This window comes from Solenopsis invicta, chromosome 16, assembly GCF_016802725.1.
Source record: "Solenopsis invicta isolate M01_SB chromosome 16, UNIL_Sinv_3.0, whole genome shotgun sequence".
Taxonomy (NCBI): Eukaryota; Metazoa; Arthropoda; class Insecta; order Hymenoptera; family Formicidae; genus Solenopsis; species Solenopsis invicta.
The window spans coordinates 981819-999705 of NC_052679.1; the positions used below are offsets into that span (position 1 = coordinate 981819).

General features: G+C 35.1%; 2 protein-coding genes across 6 annotated transcripts in view; one reads left to right on the forward strand and one right to left on the reverse strand.

The window, feature by feature from the left end:
• Positions 1 to 880: 880 nt before the first annotated feature.
• On the reverse strand, positions 881 to 10590 carry LOC105196083 (MAGUK p55 subfamily member 7). Of its 5 annotated transcripts, none has more exons than XM_011161815.3 (11): positions 9837 to 10590; positions 8470 to 8756; positions 6941 to 7072; positions 6442 to 6468; positions 5092 to 5259; positions 4611 to 4682; positions 4410 to 4534; positions 3938 to 4062; positions 3091 to 3393; positions 2372 to 2715; positions 881 to 2111 (listed from the first exon to the last, which is right to left on the reverse strand). In XM_011161815.3, the coding sequence occupies exons 1-11, from the start codon at positions 9871 to 9873 to the stop codon at positions 1935 to 1937; spliced, it is 1797 nt and encodes a 598-aa protein (XP_011160117.1). In that variant the 5' UTR covers positions 9874 to 10590; the 3' UTR covers positions 881 to 1934. The 5 variants fall into 5 exon arrangements, with proteins under 5 accessions (XP_011160117.1, XP_011160119.1, XP_025987758.1 ...); XM_011161817.3 differs by having other exon boundaries at positions 3091 to 3267; positions 9837 to 10586; XM_026131973.2 differs by lacking the exon at positions 9837 to 10590 and adding an exon at positions 9294 to 9762.
• A 2590-nt stretch (positions 10591 to 13180) lies between these two features.
• LOC120356873 overlaps positions 13181 to 17887 on the forward strand; it is a 118197-nt gene continuing 113490 nt past the window's right edge. Inside the window, exons 1-3 of the mRNA XM_039458207.1 lie at positions 13181 to 13217; positions 14376 to 14547; positions 17419 to 17483. Of these exons, the coding sequence (XP_039314141.1) occupies positions 13181 to 13217; positions 14376 to 14547; positions 17419 to 17483 (274 nt within the window). The remainder of the gene's footprint in view (positions 13218 to 14375; positions 14548 to 17418; positions 17484 to 17887) is intronic.

Here is a 17887-nt window from a genome sequence, read left to right on the forward strand (position 1 = left end):
TTTACTACAGAAAATAGTTATTTAAAATAGTATTTTTCATGAATGCATCCTTTAAATAAATATTTCTATTTAAATTCTAAAAACATGTCATTTTTACATTTTAAGACGTTAGTGTATAAAAATTACACTTTTAATACTACGAAAAAAATAACGTATTATGTCATTAGATGGATGACACTTTGTTACCTAAATTTTTCTCAAGTGGTTACCTATTCAGGTGAAGACCACCATCAACATTAATTGACTATAGAAAATTAAACTACAAGCAATCCATAAATATTTGTTGAATATTTTAATAGAGCTTTATGACAGATCAGTTCAATGGATGTTGCCAAGAAGATATATAAATATGTATAGTTAACATTTTTTTCATAAATGAATAAAGAATAGTTTTTACTAATTTTTACACAGTATAACTAATTATAAAATCATAAACTTTTTATTCTAATGTTGTTATAAGAACAAAATTAGAATCAATTTCCTTCGGAACTAAATTAATTTTTATATTTATTCAAAATTAAATAAATAGAATAAAATGACGCAAATACAATGAAAAGATATTAACATCATCAATTAGTCAACCGTTTGAAGTTAATAATTAGTAATTGGGATGACGTTGCAAATACATCGTAGAAAGAATAAAATACGGATGTCATTAACTGATAAAGAAACGACGTCATTATTATATTATCTTAATAAACAAGTAACATGACATTAATTATATAAAATGACTAATGACGACAGCTTGTTATCAGTGTTACATATGGTACATTACGTTAGACGTACACGGCATCGCGTGAATTAACATTAATTAAATTCTCTTCTTTATATCAGATTATATTTAGAACAAAAAATGGGACAGGGTTATCTCAATTACACATTCAAAGTTTAATCATATATTTCGATAACATGCAGAGTTTACATCAAAGGTGAGTTATGCAACGTCAACTCGAAAGAGCGTACAGCTTCTTCTTTTCATTGGCATCCTATTTTGTCATGGAAAAGAATAAAATAAAATAGCAATATATCGTGATAATGCTGACCGAGTGGAAAATACAGTAAGTACAGTGGAGCGATCGTTTCGGTCGCTTTCTAGGTACAATACTTATTTGGCAACAATTAACAACAATCGAGATCAAAGATCGTCCACGATAGTGATTCTCCCGGCTTTGGTTTAAAGCTTTAAAGCTTTCAAAACAACTTCTACACGAGGTACCATTTCATGAGCGTTGATCCCAAGGTATGCAAGATTTCTCAAAACTGGAATTTCACGAACGTGTCGATAGGACGTGCAGAAGAGATTCGCGACGACATCAGATAAGTTGTATCGCGCGATACTGAGCTCTCCCGCCGCTGGTGAAGCTTCTGGCAGTAAGGGAATCTAAGATTAAGAATGCGCGGAGTGAATCGCTGAAAACGGCTGATAGTTACCCGGTAAACGAGAGCTGTAGGATTTGGACGATTTTGAATCACTTGGAGCGTATCTTCGAGATATTACTTCAACATTTCATATTTAGCTATTTAATCTAGTCGAGGAGAAGCGCGTCGCGTTCCATTCGCGATCGACGAATCGTCAACGATCGACTGACGGCGAACGCGCACGACGGCGCATCCTATAATAGAAAATTTCATTTAATTCGTTTTCAAAACGGACAAAGACTCACGAACGTTCGAGGTACGAAATTTCTACGAGTGTAAAGGCGCAATAACGTTCTAGGTGGTAAATTGCAATTCGGTGAGACGAGAGAAGTACGAGACGCGTTCTTCGGGGAAATGTTCTGCGCGGAAGCAGAGCTAAAGTGTCGTCGAGCGAGAAAATATTGCAAGAAACGCTCAGTCTTGTCAAACCGTGTGACGAACAGTCTCAACGAGACCCCTTTCTCTTTTCCGCTATTTTTTCCGGGCGTTTTTGTTCCACCTTTAAGACTGTCATTTTACTGAACCCACGAGGCTGGTACCCAAAGCGGCTCGGACACCACTCGATGGATCGCGTTGACTAGTTGCTCGAATGCCGTGGAAAGATCAGCGTTCACAATCACCTCGTCGAAAAGGTGAGAATACAGGAACTCTATTCTTTCCGCGCTTAACAGGATCTCATGGAATTCATCGTCCTAAAATAAAACGTAAAGAAACAATTGATGAGAAAATATAATTCTCAACTGTTTAATTTATTGAAACTCGCAATCAGTAGAAAAATAATTGACTCATATTTGTTATCGTATTTTTAACCACCCAAACAGCATAAGATATTTATAAAATATGTATACACTATTTATAATAAATTGAAAATTTTAGAAATAGTAATAAGACCTATTTTTAACATGGCAGTAATTTTTGGCCATTCGGTGTAAATATAAAACTTTTAACTTACCGTGAAGCCTCGAGAATTGTTTTCGTCGAAGGTCGACCTTGCTCGGGCCTCATTTCTGGTTTCCTTCAGTACCTCAAACGTCGGCGGTTTCACATATATGACGTACGGCCTCAATTGCGGCGTCCTTAGCATCTTGAGGGCTTGATAGTGAGGATTCAGGAGGCACACATATCCGACGTTCACTAACGAGGTGACGCTTTCGGAAGTGGTGCCATATAAATTCCCCTTGTACTCGCCGTATTCGATGAATTTCCCTGTCTCGATGTCCTCCTGCATTTTCTCCCGAGTTACGAAATGATACTCCTTGCCGTCTACTTCTCCTGGTCGCGGTGGCCTAGACGTATCTAGACGTACACGATAATAGAATTGCTTCGTTTAAAAAGAATATTAAATTGATAAATTAATTAAAAACTTTTCTACTATTGTGTTATCTTTCTTTTTATATTTTTAACTACTTGTAAATTACTTAAACTTTTTTGTTAAATGTACTATACACTTTTATTCTTTTATTTTGCAAATTACTTTTTCTAGTATTTTATCGACCATTAATTTAATAACTCTTTTATTATTATATACTGGCATTCTTTAGATTTATTGGATACAATAATTTTTCCGTTTTTAGTTCACAGTCACTATATATTTATAAAATTACTTTTTTGAAGCTCTTTCTTCCTATCTCGATTACCAAGAAACAGTAATGAGCTTCTTGATAAACTTACAAGGAACAGGAGTCCTATACTTTTCGGTGTCGGACTCCATGAGCCGCCTCTTCAGCTCGTTCCTGCCAACCCCCGGTGGCCCGATGAGAACCACCGGCCGGTACAGACCTGGCCTAGGGTAGAGTTTCGCGACCTCTTCGTAAGTCGGTACTTCTTCCCGATCGAAGTCATCGTTCTCTGCAGCGTCATACATGATTTTTTTAGTTTTAGTTCCCTGCAAGTTGCACTTTGTAGGCGAGGCGTGCAAAGAGGTACTGGGACGGGGGCACAATGCGGGCAAAGGCACTGGAACAGAACATATGCCTAACCGACGGTTAGGTCGTCAGGCCATTCATTCGTTAAAGAAGCGCAGCCGAGATCAGCTTACCGAATTAACGGATAACCACCTCGGACGCAAATTTTATGCCGCGCACACAACCGACTGACCCTAAAGTACACTTGAGGTGGTCATTAACGAACAATTTAGGTATTACGCAGCATCGCTACTTTCACGCCAATATTAGCTTTCTTAACGACATCAGCCTTGTAACAGAGCCTTGAAACGGAGCATATTGGCATTTAATCCTAGCATCTTTCTAGTTTATTAAGTATTTTTAAGAATTTTAAATTAAGTCCCTAGTAGAAATATGTACAAAATGATTGAATGCGCAATTGAATTCTGTCAATATACTCCGAGTATCTACTTCGGTAACTGCGGATTTCGTGCAACATTGATCGATATAAATCTGCTGCTAAACAATAAACATTTAAAAACATGAGGAACACTCGATGTTACATGACTCAAAGAGATGAACGATTGCGAAAACAAGCAGGTTGTTTAACCGGACAAGCAAACCGATTGACGTACTTATATTGTCTTCGTCTGACTTCTCCTTTTCCTTCCTTTCGAGAAGGATCCTGCGTTCTTGAAGAGCTCTGCTGGGGATTAAACCTGCCCTCATATTTCGATCGCCTTCTCTCCTGGCTTGCCACCTATATTTGAAACCAGCATCATTGTAATTCACCGTAAACATATTCCGGTTATACAGAGAGTTCGACAACAGAGTGATTCTTGATGATAAAATAAAATGAAAATCTAGAATAATAAAATTGTGATTAAGACTTCTCTTTTAATTATAAATTTTCAATTGTTTGCAAAAAAATCCTAAAGCATGTGAATATTTAAATATTTATAATTAATAAAAAACGAAAAGCTTTAATCGCAATTTTGTTATTATTGATTTTTATCTTATTTTTATAAAATAAGATTTAGAATCATTCCTTAAATTTTCTTCTACCTGTTGCCCTATATATATTATAAGTACTAATAATACACTTACCAATAAGCGTCATCTTGACTGACAATATGCAGGACGTCACCCTTGACAAAGTCTAATCCGGCTTCCTTACACGGAATGTAAGGATCGTCGGCCGCTACATACGAAAAATGTGCCTTCACGCGAACCTAAATACACATTTAATGCAGTGTTGTATCATAAAGATTTCAGATCACTATTGTTATTGCGACTCAAATTTTCTACCTTGCTCTCTCTGACTCCACTTTTGCTGTCCGCGGGCACTATTTTAAAAGTGATTGTCCCTTCTGAATTTTGCTGAAAAAAGATCAAAATTCACGTAAATTAAACGTTTTTAACAAGCGATTTGTCTATTTAATCCTTTCGAGACTTTTGGTACACATGTGTACCATCTATTTAATATAACCATCTCGAAAGGGTTGAAAGAAATTTAAGCTATGCAATATATCTTATCATATCAGTAACAAAATGTTTAATCCTAAAATGTGTATAAATTTTTACTCAAGTACTAATTCCAATATATATTAATTTATAAAATAAAAAATTAGTATGACAGTAATTTAAATTTTTATGAATTTCCATACTACAGATTCTACAATAATTTGACTCGTGGCCTTAAAAATTTAGATAAAATAATCATGCTTTGTTACTGCACTTTTATTTGCGACATTTGCTAGTAATGAGCTGAAGAAAATGTCTAGTCTACCAAAATATGTAGAACAAAACTGGGTGTCTTTCCCTCGACGCTGATACCGTTGACCTCGATGACTTCGTCGCCAACGTGGATAAGACCGGACCGGTCAGCCGCTCCGCCGTGCATTATCCGCGCGATCACGATCTTGCCGGTCTCCTCGCAGGTTTTGATGGTCGCCCCCTAATGTCAAGGTGTAAAGTCTAGTATTGTCATTGCGTGGCATCTCGCGCGCGAACGCGTACTAGGGAGCGCCTTCTCTTGCTTATTCTCAAAAAAATGAATAAAATAAAAAAGACGTTCTTGTGGAAAGGTAGACGCGGAACGCGGTGCTAACTGCAAGATCGGCGGCCGCGCCCAGCAATTTCCGTGCCACGTGATTGTTCGAAATCATCGAAAATACGCAACATGAAAATAAACGAGCGTTGCGCGCCGCCGCCGATAACATGAATGTCCAAAAGAAATGTGAAGATGTTTAAAATGTTTAACCTTTCAATTATCAATTATCTGTAACGAGTCTTTTAAATGTCCTTTGGAGTTTCATGTTGCTTAGAGTGTTTTCTTATCTTTGTACTTTTTTTTAGATAAACGGAAGTGGGGACATCTTGAAAGATTAGCAAAATAAATGTAACAAAAATTGAAACGCATCTCGAAAAACATATAAATAGCGAAATGCAGTTATCTATAATGCCATTTAATTATATCGCACGAAGAAAAAAATATTACAATTAATATTTGGATTTTTCTCTGGAATTTTAAGCATCTAGATTAAATTTATGCAGAATATATAAATAATTTGAGCGTATTTTTTTCAAGCCGAGTGTTCGCCAAAAGGTAACTGCACTTCGCGGCACTTAAAATATAGTCATGCGGGACAATAACAGCACAAATACAGTGATACAACAGATTTTATTTACAAGGCAACAAAACGTAAAAGAACAACTCAAACAAAACGTATGCAATGGACGCAACAGAGGCAAACAGCAAAATCAACAAACTTGTACAGGGAGGGAAAGGATAACGCTTCATTTACAGCTGAATTTATATTCTGTGATCGCAGCACGATAACGAGGAAGGGACTGATTAGAGAGATCTATGCTAAAGCAGGGATTGAAATCGGTGTAATTCTGACTGATTTTGAAATTAATCCTTCTGGATGCTGGCCGTAATTTTCGCTGCCGTTCCACGTCCGTCTTGCAACAGCAACGGAAACTGCGCGCGACGAAATTCCACCGGTTTCGATCCTCACGCTGAAGCGGGCGGCGAAACGAAAAGAATGATGGCCAAGGTACAGTTTCGTACGACGTTAAGTCAGGTGTTCATCACAAGTGCTCAGCACATGTTATATGGCAACAGGCGACTTACCACGATCGGTTCAACGCCGGCCTCGCCCTTCGAAGCAAGTTTGACGATGAAAGAAACACGTGATTACTTGGTTAACTTTTTTCTTCGCACTCGTGAGGCTACTTTCGTTACTCTCTTTCTTTCTCGGAGAATATTTTCATACAGTATCCAAGTTACAAGCTACGCAGATACGTGACTCGCTTACCTACGTCGATACTGAGCGTTTTTCGCGTCTCATGCAAGTCGACGCGTATACGTACAACCATGTATGGGCGGAAAAACGAATCTTTAACGCTCTGGCAAAAAAAAGGTAATCTACTTTCGACAATTTCCCCCCTTTTTTTACCCTACAGCTTCTTCAAAAACGTAAACGCGTACACTCGGAGGCTACTACTCGATCAACAATTAAGCTTCCTCTCCCTCTTACGCTTTTGCTCACACTCTTGGGTTAATCGAATGAAAGACGCTCGAAAAGACACCGTTATTGCAAATGCCGACCTCAACGATCGATCTGACGTACCAGGGGCTCGTTTGATTTCACCAGCTGGACGATCTTCACCGTTTCCTCATCCTCGTCCACCTCCAACGGGATCTCCGGCAGCCTTGGATGGTAGTCCTTTTGCGCCACCGCATCGTGAGCGCAGAGGAGACCCTTTAACGGACAAAATCATTGGAATAAATTCTCAAAAATACTAATTTGTTTAGAGAATCATTAAATATCAAATAGAAAAAAAATGACAAAAAAATATTACAATTTTATTTTGCTGAGAGAGAAAGAGTTGCAAAGTAAATGGTTATTTGTAACAAAGCTACTCTTTCTATCTATAACTAATTTTGTTATAATTTTTTGGCAACTAACTAATTTAGCAGTTACTTTTATAGTTATTTTACATATTTTAAAGTTATTCATCACCATAATAGATTACGTTCAGCAGATTGAAGTAGTAGATCATCTTCGAAAATAGCTGTCATGTAAACATTAAAGTTGAGACTTTAGTCTTTATAGCAAGCTCTGAACCATTGGTTTACAATAATTTTATCGCAAATTTTGAATTTAACGAATTTTTCAGCTAAAAAATATTGATCCCATAATTTTGATAATATACTCCAAATACGTTCAAAAAGAAAGTATTTAATTTTAAGACATTAAAATGGTTTATTTTTACCTCAGCCTTTTAAATACTTAAAAATATTTTAAATGTTTAAATATTTAAAGTTTTCAAAGATTTTAGCTTTGAACATTTTAACGTTTTAAATTTAAACACAGTTTAAAATTAAAACATTTTATTTAAGTATTTAAAAATCGAAGATAGAAATAAAACATTTTAGTCTTAAAATTAAATACTTTTTTGAATGTTATATTTACATATATAAATATCTACATTATGCGTTATTAATTGAGTTAATATATCAATAATTCTAAGTTTTTTAAAATAACTGTAATTTATTATGCACAAAATAATATAGCACATGACTAAGTATTTAAAGTAATAAGTACAATAATTTAATAATTTGGAAATGTAAGAATTTTTTATTTAAAATATCAGTGCATAAACATTAAAAAAAATTAAAAAAAATAATTAAAAATTATGTGATTAAAAAGTAATGACTAGTTATTTTTTAAGCAACTGTAACTGTAATATGTTATTTTTCAGAGTCGGTAACTTGTAATAATAACTAATTATGTTTTGAAAGAAAAATACTGTAATTGTAACTAATCACAGAGTAACTTTCCCAAACCTGCATATACGTATCGTTGTTTGTAAAAGAATCATCCAGCATTAGCAAGCTAATGATACTGTCGTCATTTTAGTGATAAAAAAATATCACTTTGACAACATTCAGCTTGCTGAATGATTCTTCAGAGTGACAGATTTCTTTAGAGAAAACAACACATCATACATGTTTATTTAACAAACTTTTTTCTCTCTTGTAGCAAAATGAAACATGGAACATTGCTTCTATTTGTCAATTCCTTTTCATATTTGTAAGATGAGGAATCAAACAGCTTATCGTGCAAAGTATATTTACACTTATCACTGTCATTACCTGAAGGTGGGGTTTCTGCAGCAGATAGAACAGCTCCTTAAATTCAGACGAGATGTGCATTTTGGACTTCAACAGATTAAGGATATCGGCGTTGATGTCCATCGAGTTCGAAAGTACGGGGAAGAACTTGTCATTCTTGAGATTGTTCAGAATTTTATTATGAACATTCACCAGAGCGTTCAGTTCCTTGGACTGCAGCAGCTCGCTGAGAAACCCAAATTCCTCCTCGGTGCAGCTGGGTATTTCCGTCTTGTTCTCCTGCAGCGAGTTCAGCAACTTGGACAATGCTGGAAGAAGCGAACAAATGAGATTCGAAAAACTATGTAAGTATTCGACCAACAAAAAATATAAACACGCTTTGGAGTTAAACTCGATCTTCGAATGAGATGTCCAGTCGACACTGACCATCAGTCACATTATATCTATGTTAAAAATTTTACTCAATAATATAAATGTACTATAATAACGTGTCTTATATTATATTTACATTGTCGAGCGCGAAATTTTAACATAGATATAATATAACTGATGCTCGGTGTCGACTGGATGGTTTGTAAAATGAATTAAAAGTGGAGCACAACTCTGAAGCACAACTTTTTACTTGCTCGTTTCAAATCGTCCATTACTTTTTTTTATCATCTTTCGCTTTACGTAAGCTTTGACGTGAAGTATAAGCGTTTATTATTAGAGTCGAAAGATGCTAATTATGTTCTCCATATTTAAACGTAGAAGTACTAAAATTGGAAGCGGTGTAATGAACTCTGTCTCCCTTCTGCAAATCCTTATTTTAATCGATTATTTTAATTTAAAGATTGATTGCTCACAGCATTTGCGCGCCGATCGATATCGAATTAATTTTCAAACGCGGCCGACTTGGCCCGAGACCCCTTTTCATTCAGTAAATTGGAGCACACGCGGAAACGTGCGGTCGCGATTGGAATATCCACTGAATAAGACGCACGTCGGGATTTGATCAGAACACCTAGTTATTGCTCGTACAGTCGCCTTTATTTACTCTCTTTCTCTCTTATTCTCGCTCTATATTTATAACGTACAACGCTCGCGCCCGACGCACAACGTTTTATTAATACGTCTTTGAAGAGTATTCAGTCACGTATCGGATTATGTGCCCCGCAACTTGCTCCAATAATTCTCTTTTCTCGCACGGGAAACAACGGGCAGGCCTTATCTCTCGACACACGCCACCACAATGGTCAGCCTCGTCGAAATCACCCTCGCCGCTCGCGCGAGGTACGATAGCGAAGCACGTGAAGCACCCTCTCGAGGACGCTCTCGATTCGTGTTACACGGAGCCGAAGGTGGCCAGCGAAATCATCGTTTCTTCTGCTGTCGCCCATCGGACTTACCAGGGTCCCAGTTTTCCATGACGATCGCTGCGGTCATAATTCGCACTCGGCACCCCGGTCAGACGTGTTTCTCCCGAGGCGGCGGCGACGACGACAACGACGACGACGACGTGGCGTAGGCGTCGCGACGCTCGGCGTCCGTTTAAGCGACGGATATCAGAGACGACGATAGCGGGATCCGGGTCGGCGTATTTCTGTCGGGGTCGCGCGCTGCGCCGTCGCCGCCGCGTCGACGGTCTTCCCGGCGATGATGCTGCTCCGCCGCTGCTGCTGCTGTTGCTGATGCCACTTCCTCGCGTCGACGTGTCGCGTTCGCGCCGACCGGAGTGTCGTTATCATAGCGAGAATAATCCGTTACGTAAGCAGCCTGTCACTCGACACGGGGTAGGATGACCGCCACCGGATTGGCCTGCCGTCCCTGCCCCGTGCGACTTCTCGACATGGCTCTCTATCCTCTCTTTTCTTTCTCTCTTTCTCTCTCTCTCTCTCTCTTTTGCGTTCTCGATCCGTACGAGATCCGCTTCGAAACTCGACGCGCTCTCCGAGGACGCACTCTCACGCGTTCGCGGTCGAGGGAGCCTCCTCTTCCCCGTGGACGATTTATCTGGCACTAGTGCACCCCCGACGAGGCTCGCACGTCTCTTGCGTTTTTCCAACGCAGCGGCACCGGTGCCATGTTGAAAGGCGCCACGAACAATGCGCTCCGCGCACCCTTCGTCGGCCTCTGCTCCGTTTCCGACTCGCCCGACAGCCTCGTTACTCCATCTCGCTCCGCCTGCGGCCTGCGTGGGCCGCGAAAAGAGACGGACGATTCTCGTCGAAACTCGACCCTATCTCCGTGTTCACACAGGGACGGCGTTGGTCGAGAGATCACATGGCCATCTCGAGTCTATACATTTTTGGGTGCCGCACTGCTTTTCAGATGCTCTTGATTCGAGCACAATTTGTAATTATCAGGGTTGGATATTAATTGGTTAAACAGTTCAAAGTTATGGAATAAAGTTAAAAAATTAATAACTTTTAATTTAACTTAGTTAATTTTGAAACATATAATTTTTAACTTAAAGTAGTTGTTTTTGCAACATCTAAACTTTAATTTATTGCTTTTTTTTGAGATATAAACTTATTTATTAATAACAAAGATTATAATAAAAAAATAATCCTTTGCCATTTTGTATAGGTAAACTCATTTTATAAATAAAATATGAAATTCGTTTGATAATCTATATTATAAATTGTTTTGAGTAATTCAAATGTAAAAAATTACGAATTTCTAATTTAATATAAATAATACTTTTTAAAATTAACTTTTAATTTAATCTTAACGTAACTTTTAACTAAATTATTATTTGCTTGTGTAACTTCTAACGTAATTAAATTATTTTTATAAGCTATTAGTTTTAATTTAATTTAGTTAAAAATATATATTAACTTACTTAACTCTGATAATTATAAATAAATTTACGTTTAGAATTTGCTAATGTCCAACTCTCCACTAATGTAGAATAACTTTAATCTCAGTTTAATTTATTCTTTGATTATAATTTACATACTATCAACCATGACGGTTTATTGGCATTGCACATATCTTTTATTGATTGATTTGAAGAAGTCTTACCTTCTATATTGTTTGATGATACATATATTATAATTGTTTCAGTAATCTAACTGAGGTAAAGAGACTTACAATAATTTATTCTTTGTCTTTTTCTAACTTTTAAAGCTAGGAGAAGTTGAAATTAAACCAAGATCAAAGTTAAAATTGACATTGGTGGAAAAGAACAAATTACATTTATAATGGAGAAATGGATTAACTTTTACAATATATGCAATATACATTTATAAAGAATAAGTTCCCGGGAAAGAAATTTATATATATAATTATACATATAATACGCGGCCCACGCAGGCCGCATATTATATATATAATTATAATTATATGTATAGGATTATGTATAATTATTATATAATTATACACATATGACGATATATGTAATTATTGTGTATAATTTTATATAATTATATATGAAAAACTTTTCCCAGGTCACAGTATACAAAAATGTTAATTAAACCAATGACTGTATATTCAAAACCGCGTGATCGATTAGTGCGATAATTAGAGCAGAACGTGCCCTTTATATCCAATGCATCAACAAAAAATACAGAAATTATAAAAGTATAGATACAGAGTAAGAGGGTAATAAACTGTATTTTTTAAACATAGGATGTTTGAATGAAATGTGGATTAATAATTTCGTTTAAGAGTTTTAACATAAAACTATCAATTGAATAAGTAATGCACTCAAAACTGCGTGATCGATTAATGTAATAATTACAAGGACATTATGGCAAACTTCTAATAAAAAATATAAAAATTTGAGGAAATACGGTTTCAAGGTAAAATAGAATTAGCCGATTGATCAATAAATAATTAGAGCGAAATGTGTTCTACATTCACAAAGCTTCAGCAAAGAACATAAAAATTTTCGAATATAGGGACGCAAAATAAAATAGAATTAATTAAATTGTTCAGAATGAAAGTACAATATTTAAATTTAAATTAATACTTTCGTTTATAAGCTCAATACAAAAATACGTAAATTGTTCAAAACCGTTTAAAAAATAAAATCGCATATTCGATTGTACATTAAACAAAGGAACATAACTGAATAACTTTTGAAAATTTTGAGTAAACTAAATTAAAATTACACAGTAAAATGCATTTTATACTTATTTTGAAATCGATTCTTGTTAAAACTTTTGCGTTGAACTTTAACATACCTACCCAAAAGTTAATTTAACATAGTGCAATTATGTTATCTGCTATTTTATGTGAAATTAAAATTCAACATTTCTTAGTGTAAAAATAGCATAATTTATGAGTAAATAAATAAATAAAATGAAAATAATGTAGTTTTAAAGCATACATTCAAAGGCAAATGATTAAAACTTTACCAATATAAGTATTATAAATATTAATTTTACTAAAAATAAACGTTTCTCAGGAAAAAATAATTTATATGTAATTATATGTAATCATTATATATAAAAATTTTTTTCCATGTTTCACACTCTGTTTCTTATATTGGAGTTGCATTTTTTGTAAATTTTTTACATAACATTTATATTGCTTTTTCACACAAGATAAATAGATGTAAAATTTAATAATTTTCCAATTGTGTAGATAAGTTTTCGTTTCAAAAATGTTTACTTAAAAAACGCGTTGCAGTTTATAGAAACTTTTGCAAGTCTTTTACCATTAATTTGATCTCTCTCGGTATTCAAAAAGTTTCAAACTATTAAAAAAATGTAAAAAAAAAATTGATTTTTGAAAGCTCAGGAACATGCCTATAAATGCAGAATGGTTAGTTAGACCGGAAGGTGCGTTTAAAAATTAATAGTTTGTTTATTAAAAACAATGTCCATGTGTTTGAATTCGATTATCATCGGGATTCAAGCCACGTCTCGAATCGAGCTTCACGAAAATATACAAACGAGCTATCGTATCAGGTATGTGGCGCCATCTATTAATATTTTATAAAACCAAAGTTAACACAACGTTGGCCGATAATAAACAATATCGCATTAGATTAATTGAATTAATACCTCGATGACTTAAATTATTTAATTTTATCTGATCGAATCAGCCTTATATTGTCTTGACAAGGATCGAAATTTCATCGGATATCCATTGGATATAATCTCTCGTCTACTTATCGTCCCTCGCCACCCATCGTGAAAGTTATTGTCTATCAACTTATTTTTTTTCATTTCATGAATGAAAATGTAAAAATATCCGCTCGATATTTAAGCGATGGGCAAGCGAGACTTCTGGGAAACGGTAGTTTCGCGCGCGTTATTCGCAAAAACAGAAAATTGTGCATAACTGTTGAATTCTCGAGACGGCGAAGAGCGACGAGACGAAGGGAGAGGGGACGAGAGCGACTCGAGACGTTCCGAATCTCGGCATCGCGACGACGACGGCGCCGCGCCGCGCCGCGTCGCGTCGCGTCGCGGCGCCACCGTCGCAGTGTGTACATGCAGTTGTCTGTACGCGAAACGTCTCGCCGCACGCCACCCGCGGGGCGTACCTCTCGTTTGATTTCCCGCGGAGTTCTCGCGCGGCGAATCGCGCTGCGCCGCTTCATACGACCCGCCGATCCGTGCCGGTCCCCCAAGTTTCGGTAAGCCCGCCGGTTTCACTCTACTTTCCGTCGCGCGAACCCGCCGTGCGCGTTTGACATGGCGTGCGTTTGACATACACACACGCGCGCGCGCGCCGCCGCCGCCACCGCTGATTTTCGCGAATATTTCTGGCGCGCGTGCGATGCCCGTTCATCGTCGTCGTCTCGTCGTCGTCGTCGTCGCCGGTCCGGATGGACGCCGACAGCGGAGAAATCGTGGCGATCCACCGACGCGGCACGTCGACGCGCGACCGGGCGATCCACAAGTGGTTGCGTCGCGATGCGCGCGCGTGCGCACGACCGCAACCATGTATGGGTGCATGAGTGAACGAGCGGAAGAATGCGTGTGAGTGAGCGCGCGACGGCGGCGGCGGCGGCGGCGGCAGCGACGACGACGACGACGAAACGTCACGCCGCGCCGCGACGCGACGTTCCCGAGAGGATCGGTCGCCAGTCCGAGGCACAGGGCCGCATCTAGAACAATTTCTGCGGAACAAAGATTGTCGAGATACCGGAGAAGTCTTTGTGTAAGAGAAATCTAATCGCCGGTTCTGTGGTTGTTTTGATCTCGAAAAGCGCGTCTCTCGGCGATTTCGCGATTTCGCGATTACAACATTTTCATGCGAGAAACCGACTTTTGTTTCTTGTTTCTTTTTCATCTGAATAACCTATACGGCGAAGGAACGATTGGTCGATGTAATCGTTCGTTATTCTATTCATATTAATGTCCTTAAGATATTATCATCTACGTTTGAAAGTCATTAATTAAAACCTAGTAAATATTAAATTTTAATGATTTTTTTTTACATACACTGAATAAATCAAGATGGTGGGTATATATGAGTCACGAAGGAGTGTGATAACATCTCACGTTAAAAAAGTACTTTGACTTTTTTAACGTGAGATATCTATTTTTATGAATTTTGTCTGTCTGCTGCTGTGTGTGTATGTGTGTATATGTGTGTGTGTATGTATGTGTATATTTATTTGTTATGTAGCTTATATTCATTTTCAGTAATGTAGGTTAAGTTTAATTTTGGCTTAATTTAATTTTTATCTTTTCCTAGTTTTTAAAAATTAGAAAAGAATAGGGCAAGGCAGCAACCAGTTAGAAAGTTTATATATATATATATATATATATATATATATATATATATATATATATAATATAAATAAAATAATAAAATTAAAAAGTTAATAACTTTTAACACAGTCAATTTTAGATGAATTAATTTTTAACTTTCAGCTATTTTAGAACACGTAAAAGTTAAACTTATTAAATTTTTGCAAAATTAAAAATTTACCTATGTATAGGAAAAATTGTAAAACAATCCGAAATAAAAATTAATGTTTTTATTTCAGAATGTAGTAATTGTTTTATAATTTAATAATTTAATTTTAAAAAGTTATAGCATTTTAATTGGAGATAAATAATATTTTACAAAATTAATTTTTAATTTAATCAAAATCAATTTAATCTTAACGCAACTTTCAACAGAATTAGTTTTTTATTCGTGAAACTTATAGCGTAAATAATAAAATAAATTAAATTTTAATATTAAAATTTAATTTATTTAACTTTAATTTAAAGTTGCAAAAAATATTAATTATCCAATCCTGGAAAAAGATAAAGAGTAAATTAAATCAAAATTTAAGTTAATCCACATTGATAGAAATAATTAATTGTATACGTAGAAAAAAATTGTTTGGCACGTTTTTAACTTAAACAAGTTCTCTAAGTTTTCACACAATATAGAATTTAATCAAATTTTGAAAATGCTAATGATTAATATATAATCATCCCTAAATATTTTTTTATTAATTGTATAGTTTTCTTTAATTAACTTTCTAAAAGTTTTATGAAAAGAAAAGTTTTAAGTAATTTTCCATTGCAAATAAAATACGAGAATTTTAAAAAATTGTATTTACATATCACGAAGTATGGAGTTTAGAAATTTGATAATAAAAATACAAAAATTTTACCGTGCTATTTTCGTACAAGTATGAAATGTAAATTTATAAATATGTACGATTTCCTTTAAATATTATATGACGTCATCATAATAAAAACGTAGCAACGTCGCATTTTATTACGTGTAATTAAAATTTCTTATTATTTAGAAGATGGCAATAATTCCCGTGTTAAAAGATATAACAAAAATCGTATGACTTTTCATTATTCAAAGCTAGAGATAGGATTTCCTTATATTTTCGATAAATTTGGATAGAGTGTTTACTAGCAAATAAAAAATCAGGAATTTTCAGGGAATTAATTTTTTATCTTTGAAAATCATGAGAATGTTAAATTAAATTTTTGGGAACTTTTAAGCTTAATTTTTTTTTCTTATAAAATTGTTTTTTGATTATTTTTTCTTGATATACAATATCGATTAACAATAAATATGGTATTTACGTTCATTTGTGATTCATGAGTTTTTATAAAAAAAATCAATGACAGTACAAAATAACATCATTTATCTAAATTGGGCATTATGTTTTTAATCATCTTTTGAATATATTTTTTGTAAGTTAGATCTATACATTGCGGACAAATTGTTATATACCATATTTGATCGTTGGTTTTTATTTTCTCAAATTTAATATTCAAAACTCAAGTGGATTCTTTTTATGATTATGAAGCAAAAGATAATAAATACACACAGTAAAATAAATTTATAACATTGCAAAGCTGCATTGAAAACTATTCTCTAAATCCGCACTAATTTTGAATAAAATTTTTGGAAAATTCAGGAAGGGGGGATTACTTTTTTATAAAATTTAAGTAAATATCTTGAATTTATTGATACAAGCACGAAATATATATGTATACGTTTCAGATTTTTACTAGTTTTATTAGTAGAAAGTGAAAATGCGGCAATTTTTTTTTTTTTTATTTTTAAATGTAGCAACGAAAGTTAATTTACTTACGAAACGTCTATTATAAATATATATAATTATATTCATGTATATATAGTTATCTGGATTATAGAAATATATAGTTATATATTCATTTATTATATATTCATGAACGCGTGCCGAATGAATATGTAAATATGTAATTATATATAATTGTATAATTATATATGGACATATTTGATACATAATTATATATGAAAAATTTTTTCCCTGGTTTCCTTATACCTAATATCCATTATTTTTTTTAAATAGAAGAACAATTTTAAATACAGATCTACGAGGCTACAAAAATATCATCTTTCTTTCGCAGCGATTTTTCTTACCCACATTTTACAACGATGCTGTAATGTAATATGTGACATTTGTAAATAAATCGTATGCATTCCCACGATCGATAAGACGTTGTTGATTACTCGCTCAAAATACACCTCCCGAACTTCCCTGCATTTTTATTTACGAAGTTTCTTTTTCCATTGTTACAGATACGATCCATTGCTCCTCCTCGCACATTTTTGCACCTCCCACTTCTTTTTCACTCATCGTTTTGGTAAGCCCGATATTTTATTTATTTTCTCCTTCAATATTATACCCGTATTGGTTTTTTTTTTCTTCAATTTGTTTTATTAGCCTCAGTCATATATTTCACCAATTTTATACGCAATCGTCCGTTTTGCACATACATCGAGCGTGACTTTTTTTTTCTCATTTATATGTGTTTGTATCGATGAGAAAATAGCGAACCGATTGATAGTAGTTTGATCGTCCGCGGTTACCGCGCAACACACGTCGGAATCAGAAATGCAGCTCGCGTTGTAGCTGAAAGATGTCGCCATCGGTTCCACGCTGGCACGTGCATCAGCCTCGTTTTCGTGTCCAGAATGAAAAGCGTTTGTCGGAAAATCGGAATGGCTTATAATTAATACAATTTAGAGACAATACAATTATTAATAA